At 36.3% G+C, this 16,212-nt stretch overlaps 1 protein-coding gene and 1 pseudogene across 1 annotated transcript; both read right to left on the reverse strand.

Moving 5' to 3' along the window:
* Nucleotides 1-11,801: 11,801 nt before the first annotated feature.
* Nucleotides 11,802-12,778, reverse strand: LOC121994688 (annotated as a pseudogene).
* Nucleotides 12,779-13,782: 1,004 nt separating this feature from the next.
* On the reverse strand, nucleotides 13,783-14,268 carry LOC121994690 (uncharacterized protein At2g29880-like). Its single transcript, XM_042548641.1, has 2 exons — nucleotides 14,185-14,268; nucleotides 13,783-14,073 (listed from the first exon to the last, which is right to left on the reverse strand). Exons 1-2 carry the CDS (start codon nucleotides 14,266-14,268, stop codon nucleotides 13,783-13,785), a joined length of 375 nt encoding a protein of 124 aa, XP_042404575.1.
* Nucleotides 14,269-16,212: the final 1,944 nt, after the last annotated feature.

The raw sequence follows: 16,212 nt of genomic DNA on the forward strand, positions 1-16,212 counted from the left end.
GAATACCCATTTTGTTTCTATTATTTTCTTATTCTTAGGTGGTGGTACTAGGTCCCAAACTTCATTACACTCAAACTGGGCTAGTTCTTCTTGCATAGCTATAATCCAGTCTGGGTCTAGTAGGGATTCATCCACTGTTTTGGGTTCTATTTTTGAAATTAAGGAGATTTGACTCAAGTTTCTAAAAGATGATCTGGTTTGAACTCTTAGGTCTGGGTCACCAATTATTTGATCAGTTGGATGGTTGGGATTCACTCTTATAGTTCTAGGGGGTTCATTTTCTTGATGTTATTCCTCTTCTTCATGACTTAGAGTTTGGTTGGTTTCTGGAACAAATTCAGGTGGTTGTGTAAGTTCTAAGTTTTGTTTAGTTTCTTCAAATTTTACATTAGTAGTTTCTTCAATTTTTAAGGTAACCTTATTGTAAATTCTATAGCCTCTACTATTTAGGGAATATCCTATAAAAATTCCATTTTCAATTTTAGAGGAGAATTTTCCTAAGTGTTCTCTTGTATTTAAGATGAAAACTGGGCACCCAAACACTTTAAAATATTTTATATTGGGTTGTTTATTATAAAATATTTCGAAGAAGGTTTTGTTATGGGTTTTATTTATTGTAGTTCTGTTCTGTACATAGCAGGCTGTACTAACAGCTTCTGCCCAAAAGTATTTAGGTAGGTTATACTCATTTAACATTGTTCTAGAGGCTTCAAGTAAGGTTCTATTTTTTCTTTCTACAATCCCATTCTGTTGGGGGGTTTTAGGGCATGAAAATTCATGATGGTAACCATTTTCAAGACAAAAACTGTTAAAGTTGTGATTTTTAAATTCTCCCCCGTTGTCACTCCTGATTCTTTTAATTTTAATATCTTTTTCATTTTCAATTTGTTTGCAGAAATTTATAAAAATTTCAAAAGTTTCATCTTTATGTTTTAAGAATTTTACCCAAGTAAACCTAGAATAATCATCTATAATTACTAAACAATATAAGTTTCCATTTATAGATTTGACTCCATGGGAGTCAAAAATGTCTAAATGTAGAAGTTCTAATATTGAGTTGGTTTGTGGTTGATTTGTTTGTTTGTGAGTGGATTTAGTTTGTTTACCTTGTTGACAAGCATTACATATGGTTGAATCTAAGTTAGTAATTTTGGTAAGCCTCTCACAAGTCCATTTAGTTTACTTATATTTCGAAAGTTGGTGTGAGACATTCTTCTATGCCATAACCATGTTTCTTCTTTTTGTGTTAAGTAACACTTAATGGAAGAAGTGGTTAAGTTGATGGCATAGATGTTGTCTTTTCTAAAACCTTTTAGGCTTATGGTAGGAGTATCTAGATGTTTGATTAAACACTCTGTGGATAGAAATTTAACATTATACCTAGTATCACATAATTGACTTATACTCAGAAGGTTGTATTTAAAATTTTCAACAAGTAAAACATTTGTAATTATAAAGTCTATTTTTAATTCAATATTACCTATACCAATTACCTTGAGTTTGCCGTTGTTTCCAAAGGCAACTGTTCCTAAGCTTTTGTAAGTGAGTTGAGTGAACTTGGTGTGATCTTCAGTCATATGTTTGGAGCAACCACTGTCCAAAATCCACTTGGTTTCCTACAGTAAGTAGGATTTAACGTTAGTCTTTTTATTTATGACCAGACAAAATTTTAAGTTTAAAATTGGAGTTTTGACATTAATTTTTAAGTTTAAAATTGAGATTAATTTTTAAGTTTAAAATTAAAATTTTGAAAGTAATTTTTAAGTTAAAAAAAATTAAAATTTTGAAATTAATTTTTAAGTTTAAAATTAAAATTTTGAAATTAATTTTTAAGTTAAACATTAAAGTTTTGAAATTAATTTTAAGTAAAAAAAATTAATATTTTGAAATTAATTTTTAAGTTTAAAATTAAAGTTTTGAAATTAATTTTAAGTTAAAAAAAATTAATATTTTGAAATTAAGTTTAAAATTAAAATTTAAGCCTTATTCATCTCACCCGATCTATATTATCAATCAGGGAATCCTATGATTTTGCGAGATGAAATTGGATTTTTAATTATGGAGTTTTGGTTTAACTTGTGTTAGATTCAGGTTTAGTTTTGGTCTCTACAAACAGGCATTCTTCGGATAAACTTCTAAGCTTGGTGAGTCACACGGACGTCATTAGAAGTAACCAACCTTTCGAGGTTTTTCGAATAGTCCTATCCACGGAGCTTAGTACTAAACCTTGGTCTAACTGATTAGGATCCATTTAAGGGTAGCTTCGGTCAGTTCCACTTGGCCAAATGCACCAGATCGAAACCATATCTTTCTAGACATGCGATGCCCAAGTTTTCCTAACGTACTATCATCCAAAAATTTCACCAATATCATGATTCAAGTTAAACTTGGTTTCTAATCCTAATTACCCTGCCGGGTTAGTTTGTTTTGGGTTACCCTGTCGGGTAAGTTAGTTTTGGAGGTGCCAGCTATTCTGGAGCCTCCCCCTGAATTATTGGCCATTAATTTAAATTTTGATTTTAGGTTTGTGTCGATTCTTTTTATAGTTATGGTTAACTTGGTGATAATTTTGTTGATTTTTAAAGTGTTTAAATTTTGAATTTGATTTAGGTTTGTATTTTGGTTTGGTTTATTCGATTTTATATAATGTATTTTTTCTTTAGGTATATAATATTGATTTAGTCCTATTTGCGTGGTTAAGCACGCTTTCGGAACCCAAGCTAAATTGGTTGATTTGTATTGGGTTATTAATGATTTGAAGGTTTTATTTGAATTCGACTTATATCCTAGTCCGGTTTTATTATAGCATGCTTTTTGATTATTTAGGATTAAGTCTAGATTTTTTGATCTTGTTGTGAATTTTTCTAACATCTCCTTTAAATTGTTTATTTCATTTTTTAATGATAAATTCTCCTCCTCAAGTGTTAGATCTTGAGTTGGATTCGAATTTTTTATTTGTTCCTTGAGGTCTTGATTTTCCTCAAGAAGTGATTTGTTTTCATTTTCTATTTTAATTAATTTACTATTTAAACAGGAAATAATTCTAAAAAATTTTTTGTTTAAATTAAAGTATACCTCATTCAGGCCTTCGGAAACGAGTACGGACTCGTGGCTTGTTTCGGGTTCAGACCCGTCTTCATCTTCCGACTCATCTTCTGTTTCAGCTTCGCGGGTCATCAGTGCGAGGTGGCTCTGATGTTTCTGCTCTTCTTCCTCTGATTCGTCCGAGGAGTCGTCCCATGTTGCTTTGAGGGCCTTCTTTTTGGTTGGCTTCGGTTTATCGAACTTCAGTTTTGGGCATTCGTTCTTGTAATGTCCCTTTTTGTTGCAGCCGAAGCAAGTCACGTTCTTTTGATCTGAGGGAGAACTGATCTTCTGAAGGTCCTTTGTGCTGAAGCTCCTTTTTCTCCTGGTGAACATTTTTCTTACCAGGTTCACCAGGTGTTCTTCATCTTCGGAGTCTTGGTCGGGATCTTCTTCATACTCAGGCTTGCTCTTCTTTTCTTTGGAGGAACCTGCAAATAAAGCTATACCTTTTTCGGCTCCAGCATTAGTTTGTTCATGTAATTCTAATTCACAGAAAAGCTCATCTAATTTTAATTTAGAAAGATTTTTAGAAATTTTGTAGGCATCTACAATTGATGCCCACAAACTATTACGTGGAAAAGCATTTATGTAACGACCCGCCTTCTACTACTAAGCTGTAAGGTCGATCGCTACATTATGCTGTGCTAAATTACTATTGCGGAAATCTGGATTGATTAAAATTTTACTAAACTGATTACTGTAAAATCTGAACTTAATACTCTAGGTGTACCTAGGAGTTGTACACATGCTAGAGAAGATAATCTATGCCTCTCGGATGTCCTGCTAGCTGTAATCAGGCATTTCAATCGATCCATGAATCGATTGGGTTGTCGGATCGATCCAGTGATCGATCCAGCTTAATACTGGCACGGAGAAAGCTCTGGATCGGTCGGCTGACCGATCCACAACCCATCTCGCTTCTGTATGCGGCTGGATCGGTCTACCGACCGATCTAGGAGTACACTGATTGGTCGGTAGACCGATTAGCTCACCGATCGGCCTCCGACCGATCGCTGAGCTCGACTCATCGTTAAGATCCGGATCGGTCCGGTGACCGATCCATAAACTTTAGTCGATGGATCGGTTAGCTGACCGATCCAGTGGCACAACCCAACTCTGAACGATCTGTAGATCGATCTGGGTTTCTGATTTCGAATCAGAACCCTGATTTCAGCACTAGTTCGTGCCAAAATCTCATATAAGAGTTCTAAAAGTAATTGAAATAAGTTCTAACATCTATTAACTAGCATTCCAACATAATTACTAACAACTTAAACAAATCTTCCATGGTTTAAACATTCTAAGGTCTGAAAGTGCATAAAGGTACTTGAGAAAAGAAACTAAGTTCTCAATTTGCTAAACTCCCTAAGGATCTTTATTCCAGGTTCCTGCCACACACACCATCACTGCATTGACCTTCAGCTTCCTCTGCTAATCCATTTTCCCTTTACCTTTATATGCAGTATAAGGAAAAAGTATCTGTAAGCTTTAAGCTTAGTAAGAAACTATCTACCTCACAAAAACATGCAACGATGCAATCATGTCTTTAAAGAATGTTATTTACAAACATGCACTGAATTTGTTAAAGCATGGCATACTGAAGTTACATGGCATAAATACTGAAACATGGCATGCATAATAAAATCTAAGCATGGAGCTATCTCATGATATCAACTAGGAGAAAATAAGCTGAAACTGTAACTGAAACTGAGCTAAAACTGAGCTAGTGCTGATCTTAAACTATAATCACATAACTAGATTATGAGTTTGAAAGCTATTATCGTAATAAGTGAAAATACATAATCATGTTGCTAGTGGGCCCGGCAACTGTACTTGCTGTGCGTGCATCCCTAACTAGACCCGGGTTTGCAAGTCCCGCATTTAGTAGGGTTTACTAGGTTATCTGAACCTAGGGACGACTGTGGGAGCCCAACCCAAATGGACATCTGGTCCAGTACAGTGCCACTGAAAATAAAATACTGAATATAGCTACTAATTGCTTATTTTGCTGTTTCTAGGTTATCTGAACCTAGAGCTAGGTTATCTAAACCTAGAGGCGACTGTGGGAGCCCACCCATTGGACCGTAGTCCCATGTAAGCTGAAACTAGACTAATATACTGATTTAAGTGCTACTAATGCATTTAACTGAGCTGTTACAAATATCTGAGGTGGTATTTAGCGACACTAATCATTTTGTCGAACACCTGGTGTGCTCCAACTCTCCCCTCTAATAGGGAGACCACCTCTAGGCACCCGACAATGTCTAGAGCCTCCAACTGAAGGAGAATAACGTGTCTGGCCCATCTAGAGGTGCTCAACTAGATCCCTAGTCTGCGAGGAGGGTTTAAACACACCCTGGGCGCCGAAAAATCTGTATATAGCTAAACTAAAGGCATGCAATCAAACGAAAGCTACTTATACTGTAGGTGAGGGATTTCTTACCTCTTACGCTAATTTCCTTACAATTATATTCGCTAGAATTTTGGTGGAGACGATCCTTTCGACGATCTTCTCGCGTCTATATGTTCCCCTCGCGAAGAAGAACGTCCTCGTGCCGGAGTTGTCATCGGAAGATGACCTTGGGGCCCTAGGGAGGGAACCCTAGGGTTGACGCCGAGAGGAAGAAGAAGAGGAAGAGGTGCGGCGTGAGGTTAGGGTGAGGAGGAGAAATTGCCGAACCAATTAAAAATAAACCAAACCCCACTTAAATTTTCTATTTATATTAAGTGGGTAACTCGACCCAACTTAAATATAAATATAATTGACTCCCCTTTCTCTCAGCACGGCTCTGCTGGGTTCAACTAGTTACTTAAGCGGTCTAAAGGCTTAGCGGACCCGAGAGGTCCCGGGTTCGATTCCCGCTTAAGCTATTTTACTTTTCTAATTATTTTTGCTACTTCCGCTACTCTAAAAATTCCGGAAAAATATCAAAAAATTCCAGAATAATTATAGAATATTTCTAATATAGTTTTGAGAATTTTCGGGCATTACAATTTAATGCGTACCTTATTAAGTCTCTATTTTCCATCTGGTGGCCTATCGCATGAAGTCCGTTAAGGATGTCCTTGATTCTTGCGTGGAGCTGATTCGCCGTTTCACCTTCCTGCATTTTTATATTAAAAATTTTATTTAAGAGCAGGTCTCGTTTTGTTACCTTGGCGTCGCTCGTTCCCTCGTGCAGTTCGATCAATTTGTCCCATAGCTCTTTAGCGTTTTTGTGTGGACTGACTCTGTTTAGTTCTTCTCTTGTCAATCCGCACTGTAGAGTGTTGATCGCTTTATTTTCTGTTGATGCCTTTTTCTTTAAGTCTGCTGTCCAGTCTTCAGGATCCAGTAGATTCCCGGAGTTGTCCACTGAAATTTTGTAGGGTCTCGTAATGCTCATCCACTGGTCGAAGTCTGTTCTGAGGTAAACCTCCATCCGTTTTTTCCAATACGGAAAATCGTCCCCGTTGAAGAGTGGAGGTCGTACTGTGCTGAATCCTTCTGTCTGAGACATTTTAGTCCTGCGCACAGACGAAAGAGAAGAAACAAAAAAATCCCAAGACTTGGTCTTGGATTAGTAGTGCGGGAAGAGAGAAAAAATAGTAGAAAAAATCTAGATTCGTGTTGCACCAATTTGGATTAATTAAAAAATATTAAAGTAATGATACACCAGTTTTAGAATTAAACGTCGAACTGAAAACAAAAAAGGAAAAAAAATTTCACCCCCAGTCTGATTGGTGGTTGCACCAAATCAGAGCGGTACTTGCTCTGATACCACTTGTAGGACCGTGATCGTTCGATAAAGGGGGGGTGAATATCGATTCGAAAAGTCGAGTAAAACTACGCAGCGGAAAAGTAAATGAACACAGTTGTTTTTACTTCGTTCGGAGCCTGTGACGACTCCTACTCGAAGGCCCGTGGTCCTTGACCACTTTCGTTGGGCAATCACTAGCAATTCGAATATAATTACAAAATGAATATAGGAAATGTAAGTGAAACAAAGTAATATCGACAAAGAAATTAACTAAAAACCGAATGATCACTTTGTCGGAGCTTTGTTGGCGTCACAGGAACGTAGAGCAGCAGGACCAGCAGTAGAAGAGTTCTCAGATTGATTGTTGAAGAAGCTCCATCACTGGGGCTTCTTTTATATGTTGCTCCGGGCACCTGGATCCCTTCCGGGCGCCCTGGTGCGACGTGGCAGGTCTAATCAGCGAACTCCACGTGGCGACGACTCGGCCTGGATAAAATTCACCTCCGGGCGCCCGGATCCCTTCCGGGCGCCCGGACCTCCTGTTTCTAGAAACTTCCTTTCCTGCAAAACAGAGTTAGTCCGAGGCACATATGTATTCTGCAACACAGATTGTTAGCACAATTTATGAAATAGAATTAACAGTAAAAATATGACTTAGATTCCGTCTTTCCGAGACCGGAATCTAGTCATGATCTCGACTTAGATATCTGAAATAGATCTAAACCGGATCGACGCCTAATGTTCCCTTCCCGGGAACGCGTCCTCGCATCCTCCAGTGACTTACCTCACTTACCCGCCAGACGTCCGGCCACCCGTCCGACTTCTTGCCACCATCTAGTCACCCGTCGACCTAGGGACTTCTCGCCAAGACCCGCTTGGACTTCTTGCCAACTATCCGTCGACCTAGCCGACTTCGTGCGGACATCCGGTCACTGTCTGGACTTCCCCTGCACACTCGATCAAAGTGTCAGACAACAACAAAACTAACTTAACCTATTTGTCATTCATCAAAACCTAGGTTAGACCGTTAGTGCTACCCGCACCAACAGATTGATCAAGGGAAGTCCTAGTTGTGGGCTAGACAAGGGAAGGGAAATCTCGGTATATCGTGGAAGCCAGGTGGATAGGTCTGGAGGATCTGATCCCTGGGTAGCCGAATACTGAGTCCTAGTTGTAGGTTAGGGAAGGAAAATCTCGGTATATCGTGGAAGCTAGGTGGATAGGTTTGGAGGACTTGATCCCTGGGTAGTTGAATACTGAGTCCTGGTGAGTGAAGCCAGGTTGAGAAAACCCTAGGGGGTGGTAACCTTAGGTAACGAGAAGTCTTGGAGGAATGACGCGGTCGATCGGACCAGCGGATCTCGGTAAATTTAAGTTTAGGTTAGGCAGGTTGAAAATCCTAAGGGGCAGTAACCTTAGGTCCTAGGGGGTGGTAACCCTAGGTGGAGGAAAACCCTAAGGGGCGGTAACTTTAGGTCCTAGGGGGAGGTAACTCTATGTGGCAAAAAACTCTAAGGGGCGGTAACCTTAGGTCCTAGGGGGAGGTAACCCTAGGTGGCGAAAAATCCTAGGGGGGGGGTAACGCTAGATCCTAGGAGGTGGTAACCCTAGGCGGAAAGTCTAGTCGGTCTGAAGGACCGAGCTGACATCAGGCTCTCCTGAGTGGAGTAGGTGAGGATGCGTTCCCCGGAAGAAGGAACAGTAGGCGTCGGTTCGACCTAGGGTTTCCGGTTTGAAATCCGAAGTCAGAACCAGACAGTCCGATGACTGTCAAATACTTTGTTATGTGTATTATGTACTAACTTTGTGCTGCAGGATATTTTTGGGACTAACATATTTTACAGGGACTAAAACACAAAGTTTGCCTCGGATGAACAATACCCGAGGAATCCTCCATGGAGCTTAGAGGCGCCTCGGATGCAAAGGTGGGTTGGCCGCGCAGCGGGCTTGGAGGCGCCCTCGAGGACAGCTAAGGCGCCCTGGACGCTGGCTTGAAGGCGCCTCAGTGGTTGATGGAGGCGCCTCCAAGCGGATAAGAGGCAGCAACGCGAAGGCTTATCTCAGCGCAGGAAGTGGGATAGAGTTTGGCGTTTGAGGCGCCTCCATGAGGCATTGGAGGTGCCCTCAACGTCCAATAAAAGCACATCTCGACCAGTAGCTAGAGGAATCAAGAAACAAGCAATCCTTTTGCTATAAGCTGCTAACGAGATGCTCTGACTAAGCTACGACAAGCAACCGACAACCTGAAACTTCAGTTTTACAATTTGTTACTGTCGGTATAATTTCTTGTGCATTCAAATTGTAAAATCCAATTGTACTCTTTTAATGATATTATAGTTGTTGCCCACCGAAAATGATCAACGATCACGGGCCTTGGAGTAGGAGTCGCGCCCAAGGCTCCGAACCAAATAAATCTTGGTGTTCTTTTGTGTCTCTTTTATTTCGCTGCTTTACTCGATAGTTTTCCGAATACGAAATGCGTGAAAGCCACGAGCACTATTCACCCCCCCTAGCACGGTCTCGATCCAACACAAACCTCTCACAAAGGATCTCTTCCTCTTTACAATGATGAAGTTTAGGATTGGGAGGAAGATAGTAGACTTGGAAGCTTTGGGCAAAGATTAGGAGTTATTCAACAAGCATGAGTAACCTCCTTCAAGCCCCAAAGCTTTCTATAAATAAGAGGAGAGAGTTGATCATCATATCAACTCATCTCGACACCAATCGACTAACAAAATCATCAGTCGACTGGTGTTACCATTGGAGGTAGCCAACGACTACTTTACAACACCAACGATTTGCCAACAATCATTTACCAGTCGACTGATAAAACTGGCAATCGACTGCACCAGTCGACTACACCACTCGACTGGTAACTGCTGGCTGAGCAAACAGAATGTTTCTATTCGCTGTCAGTAGACTGCTAAAACTAGCAGTCGACTGCTAAAACTAGCAGTCGACTGCTAAGACTGCATCTGGTTACATACACACACTTATCCTCTCTAAAGTTGCCCTTGAAGTCCTCTTCCTTGGTCTTCGTCTCTCAGATGCACCCGAGCCCATGACTCCTCTCCGTATCATCCTTCACGTTGCCTTGAAGTCCGCTTCCCTCGGCTCCACTCTGTTGCTCCTCATCCGGCGGTCCCTCGGATGTCTTCCACACCATCCTTCACCGACTCAAGGATCCGAGCCCTAGGATGAGCTTCCCAAGCTTAGCTGCATCAAGCTTCTCATGTGTGTTTCACCAAGTCCTGCAAGACTCAAACACACATATCAAACACATATGAAAGCCTAACTACTCTTTGACACACACATCAAAACCGTGATCGTACCGATCAAGCATAGGTCGATTACACCAACACGTAGAAAGTACATTAAACGAAAGTATCACCTAGTGAGGGATAATGTTCAACGAGGAGATGTGATAGTGTGCAAGATAGCATCTGCTGAAAATTTGGTTGATCCTTTCACTAAAAGCTTAACTGCTAGAGTTTTTGAGGAACATATTCAAAATATGGGTGTACTAGACATGTCTCATTTACTTTAGGGCGAGTGAGAGAATAATGTTCGATAGTATAGTGTCCATCGAGTACTTTTGTTAAGACATTTTGAAATTAAAATAATTTTATTTATTTATTTAAATAAACTTGTTTTGAGCATTGCATATGTCCATTGGATTGTTGTATTATTATAAATTGAGTGTTTAAATCGTTAAACACGGAAAGAGTCAATTTGTAATTCAGTTCAAAAAAAAATTATTGTCCATGATCAATAAATAAATAAAGATAAATTATTTTGACAAAATAGTCTCAATTTTATTGAAGTCTATCTTTGGCTTGTTAATAAAATTAGGGATACATTTGGTTGTATTAGACTGGACCACGTGTGATTTGAATTTGATTTGACCATACTAATTCAAATTCGCTTGATTATCATACGTACCACCTCAATCTTGAGCTGATAATAAACTTTGATTACTAACTTGAAGTTCTTTAATTTGAGATATCAATGGGCGAGATCAAACCATTGGTCAATATCTCGATGTTTTGGGAACTAAAGTGAAATAACAAATAACATATATTCACAATATGGAATCTGTCACCTTGTCAATATGTATGATCATGAACTCACAAGTTCTTTTAAACGACAGTAAAATTTGAGCTCAGTATTTCAACATTCTTATTGAATTTATTATGTGATGCGACCACATGAGTCTATCAAAGAGAAGATCATAACTGAATAATTATGAATATCTAATAGGGGACAATATGGAAATAATACCCTGTTTTAGATGTTCTAATTGATCGGGGTAATATGTTGGGTCGATCAATCAGAGGATATGATTATTGATTTTAGGCTTCAGCGATTTCAATTAAATTGATAGTGCAATCTTATTCTTTTAGTGAAGTACAATAAGATTAATAAATTATCTTGATTAAACCTGAGTTGATTAGATAAATTAATTTATTGGAGCTTAATTTAATTGGGTTTAATTAAGGGGGTTGTATTCATTCTAGACTTCTAATGACTTTTAATGAGTTTTTAAAATAATAAATTTTAATAGAGTTGATAGATTTCTATTGACTTTAATAGAATTCCACATACTTTTATAAACAGAATTTCAAAGACTCTTATTGACTTTTTTTGCAAGATTTTTATAGACATTCGTAATATTTTCCATAGAGTTCTGGATTTTCATGGATTTTGTAACTTGTATAATTATGTCATTTTTTTTATTGATTTCTTTTAACTAGTAAATGAACAATAACATCTTAACTTTTTATTATTTATTTGTATAAGTGAATTCTTCTTAGCTTAAAATCAAATTAACTTTAATTTAAGAAAAATGATGAATGAATCACTATTCAATTTATTAAAATCAAATTTAAATTCTTCAAGTCAATTCAATGTATATAATTCATTAATCAATAGTTTTTAATAATACATACCAAGATAGTCTTGTATGGAAAAAACCTAATTGTTATTGACAACATGATCAATATCACTCCACATTTGATTGGATATACTCTCTCTCCATGAGTTAGCATTCGCTCGTTGTTGTTCTTGAGAAAATAATTGATCAAAGTTGTTATCTTCATAAACTTGTTCTGATGAAGATGATGGGACTTCATTATCTAGTTCGATTGAAAATTCATCAGAATGACACTCCCTGCGAAGAAAATTGTGCAATCCGGCACAAGCCAATACAAGCTCTGCTTGTGTTGTATATGGAAATGGCGGAGCTGTTTTGAATATTTTGAACCGCGATTTAAATATACCAAATATCCTCTCAATAGCGTTCCTCAAAGAAGCATGACGAAGATTGAACAACTCTTTTGCATTTTCAGGGTGACGACCCTGACCAGTGAATTCTTGAAGATGATAACGTACATCTCGAAAAGGAGCCAAGAATTGACGTCGATTTGGATACCCGCCATCCACTAAAAAATATTTACCTGTCAAACCATATATATGTAGTATCAAATAACCAATGAGTAACATATATATTCTTTAAAATTACAAAAATATAAATAGTTAAGAAATATATAGAAAAAAAAAACCTCCAGGCACTTTAAGCCCATTATTTCTTGATAAAGCATCTGTCAACACAAGTGAATCATGGGCAGACCCCTCCCACCCACTGAGTACATATATAAATTCTAAATCAAAGTTACAAGCTGCTAAAACATTTTGAGAAATTTCTCCATGACGGTTACGATAACTGTTAATATCTTACCCAGACACCATAGCTAGAATGTGAGTGTCATCAATAGCTCCAATACAATCGTACAACAACAATAACATAACCACCATCGTCATCACTAATAATAATAATAATAATAATAATAATAATAATAATAATAAAAGAATTTCATACTTACTTTAAAGTAAGGGTAAAATCTTGTACTCTCTCTTATTTTTTCTGGCACTGCATATCCAGGTTTGACCATCATATCTACTACAATATTGCTCTTCAATGCTTTCAACACCTTGTTGAAGTTTTGGCTAGTATTGTAATGTGATCGGCCAAATGTTTTACGAATCAAGCAATACCGAGTATTATGACCAACAACAAGTAAAAACATGGCAAACATTTCTTTGACGCAGATGTGTCTTGTATCTTGTAAGGAGGTTCTTTCTCTAAGGATCTTGCATAATTTTAAAAATATGTTTGGGTACATTCTATAAATTTCTCGAAAGTTTATTGGATTCTCTTTTAATATTCTATGAATATAATTATATTCACTTGTACTTATTGGTTGTCTATTTAAGGGACGATGAACATATTCGTCTTGTATGCTTGCTATATATTGATATAGCACATAGAGGGTCTTGGAAATTTCCATCAACAAAGACTCAATGGTTTCATGCAACTCTTCTTGCAATTATTCTTCTTCCATTTGTTCATCTACTTCATGCATATTGATATTTGCCATTTAAATGCCTGACATTAACAAACAATTAAAATGAAAGAACATCTACGAAATCATAAAAAAAACATACCATGCATAACCAAAATAAAGATGTGTTCAATAAACAATCCAAAACTTGTAGAACTAGAAAACATTCAAGAGCTAATAATTCGCTACTAGTTCAATAATTAGAAACCAATTTAAAATACTATAAATAAAAATTCTAACATTAATTACTAATTTATGCCCCCCAAAACTACTCATTCACTCATTTTAAAATCTATCCACTCCAAACGCTCTTCAATTGTCATTTTCAAGAAAGCCACCTTCTTTGCTCTAGTATTGAGCCAGTCAAGCGCCTTGTAATGAGTACGATTATCCAAGTTTGGGACTTATTTTATAGCATCCCAACAGTCATCATCTGCAACGCCAACTAATTCAATCTTAGAAGATGCTTTCTCAATGGTGTAAGAAAGCCTATTTAAAACATCTGGGTCTATATTCTTTGAAGTGCTTGATTTTGCTTCAAATTCGCTCCTATCTCATTTTCTAGTTGCTTGTGGAACCTTAGAACTCATAGGTTGAGATGGTAATCGTGAAGCAAGGTCCTCAGAAAATAGAGGTTGATATGAAGATTCTTGCCTATTGCTTTGTATGAATTCACCACTGTTGTGATCAAATACGTAATCATCTAATAAGTTAGTACCCCCATTTTCTTGTGTTTCAAAGGTTCTCGCATCAGTGTCATCTCCAAGTCCAATTGCGTATTTTCCTATAGCAGTTCCATTCCCAACTACAAGTCTTAAGTCTTCATAATCCTCAAAAGTATCAGTCTAATAATGTTCATGTTTAGGGTGAGACTGTCAAAGAACAAAAATCATAAGTGTAATTCAAATTCTAATTGTAAATATACAGTTTGTAAATATACAATTTATTATTCTAACCTTAAAATAATCCTCCCATACTTCATCACTAGCTGTGAATTTCTTTGTCATAGAATCCCATCCAAACCCTGAACTATGACGCATAAGCTTACAGTAGTTGTTATATCGTTGTTTGAACCACTTCAAACGGCTTTGATACTATGCAAAAGTCTTTTCACACCCAAGTTTTGCATTAAGAGTGGGAAGTATTTTTATTTTCACTGTTCTTTTGTTCAACACACCATTCCTATCACGCCATCCTCACATTGCAGCATCAACCATAAGTCTTAATAATTCATTGCTGTCCTCCGTAGTCCATATATTATATTTTGCTTGTGAATCTCTCATTGATAGTACTTCTTTAGCATGCATAAGATAGAAAAATGGTGGATGAGCACATATATAATAATATTCTTTCTGTTTTATAATAAAAGTTTGGCTTATGCAACCAATTAAACAGAAAAAAAAATTTTCAACAATCAAATGCTTCTTAATTTATTAATTTCACTATTAAATTATATGAGATTTTCATTGACTCCTTCAATGAAAATAAAATACTATGTTATTTATAAGCTCTCCCTAATGTCTCAAAGTTCATACATTCTAGGTTACATATTTGCACATGTTTATAAAAGCAAGCCATCATGTATAAAAATTGATAAATAATTGATATTTTCTTTGATCCTTTGTTCTTTGCTAAAATGAATATTGGAAATTACAGAACATAGAGCAGCTGCTCCATTTTTCCCAAATTATATAAATCCAAAACCAGCAACATTTCAAAGTCGATTTTGAGTTAGAATGATGCAAAAATAACCACCTATGAACCACAAAAGAAAAATATTTTACATGAAGTTTCTACAATTAATTTTCTATACACAAATTGTGCTCCATAAAATAAAAATAAAATCAAACACTCACTAAAAAATGAAATCAAATAAAAAATTCTGCTCCACTATTCATATAATAGTAATTGTTAGAGATATAATAAATTCTACTATTAATTTTCCATATACAAATTGTGCTTTGTAAAAGAAAAAATAAAATCAAACACCCATTAAAAAATGAAATCAAACAAAAAATTTTGCTTCACTATTCGTATAATAATTCAATATTTACTTACGTTGACCCATAGAGTTGAAAAAAGTATATACTAATCGTTAGAGATTGTGTTAGAGACGGTAGACAGATATATAGGTTTATGCTACCAATCAGGATGGGAAAAATTGTAGATATATAGATGAACAATTGAAACAGTACCAATCGTTATGAAATAAGGGAAAATTTGTAGAAGAACAATCGAAACAGTAACAATCATACCTTTGAAGGAGAATTTTTTGGTCGTGAGAGGAGGTTTTTTTTATTGTGAGAGGAGACAACCCTAGAGACGTCTTGAGAGAGTTTAGTGCGATTAAAATCCGTCAAAATCTCTAGGTAAAATGGAAGACAATTTTTTACTTTTTATGGTAATACCTAAGGCATTTAAATATATACTAAAGAATTTTCTAAGAATCCTTGAAAATCTATTACAATTTTGGATACCTTTAAACTTTTATGGAGTCTTTAAAAGTTAAGTTTGAATACCACATGATTTTTTATAACTTTTGAAAATCTATTTTGAATACCACTAAATTTGTAAAGAGTTTATAAAAGTCTAATTTCAATACCTCTAGACTTTTAAATTTTAGAAGAGTCATTAAAAGTCATTAAAAGTCTAGTTTTAATACACCCCCCTAAGTCTCTTTGGTGATTCAAATATAAACACAGACAAATTGTATGAGTCATAATTTTTAGAATTTGTAGGCATAAATTAATTAGATAATTGTGTTATTATTTATAAGATATGATACGATTTGATAATCTATTAATTTATGAAAAATAGATAATTACATATCTCAATTTAGAATTATCTCATCTTTCTAAGCTATATTATAGATAAAGTAGTTCGATAGAAAGTTATGACCACACACAATAATCTCCATTTGAGTTTGAGAAAACAATCAAACTAATTTTAATTATTCATATTAAATACGCAGGACAATCAAAGTA

Source organism: Zingiber officinale, chromosome 6A (genome assembly GCF_018446385.1).
Source record: "Zingiber officinale cultivar Zhangliang chromosome 6A, Zo_v1.1, whole genome shotgun sequence".
NCBI classification, from domain to species: Eukaryota; Viridiplantae; Streptophyta; class Magnoliopsida; order Zingiberales; family Zingiberaceae; genus Zingiber; species Zingiber officinale.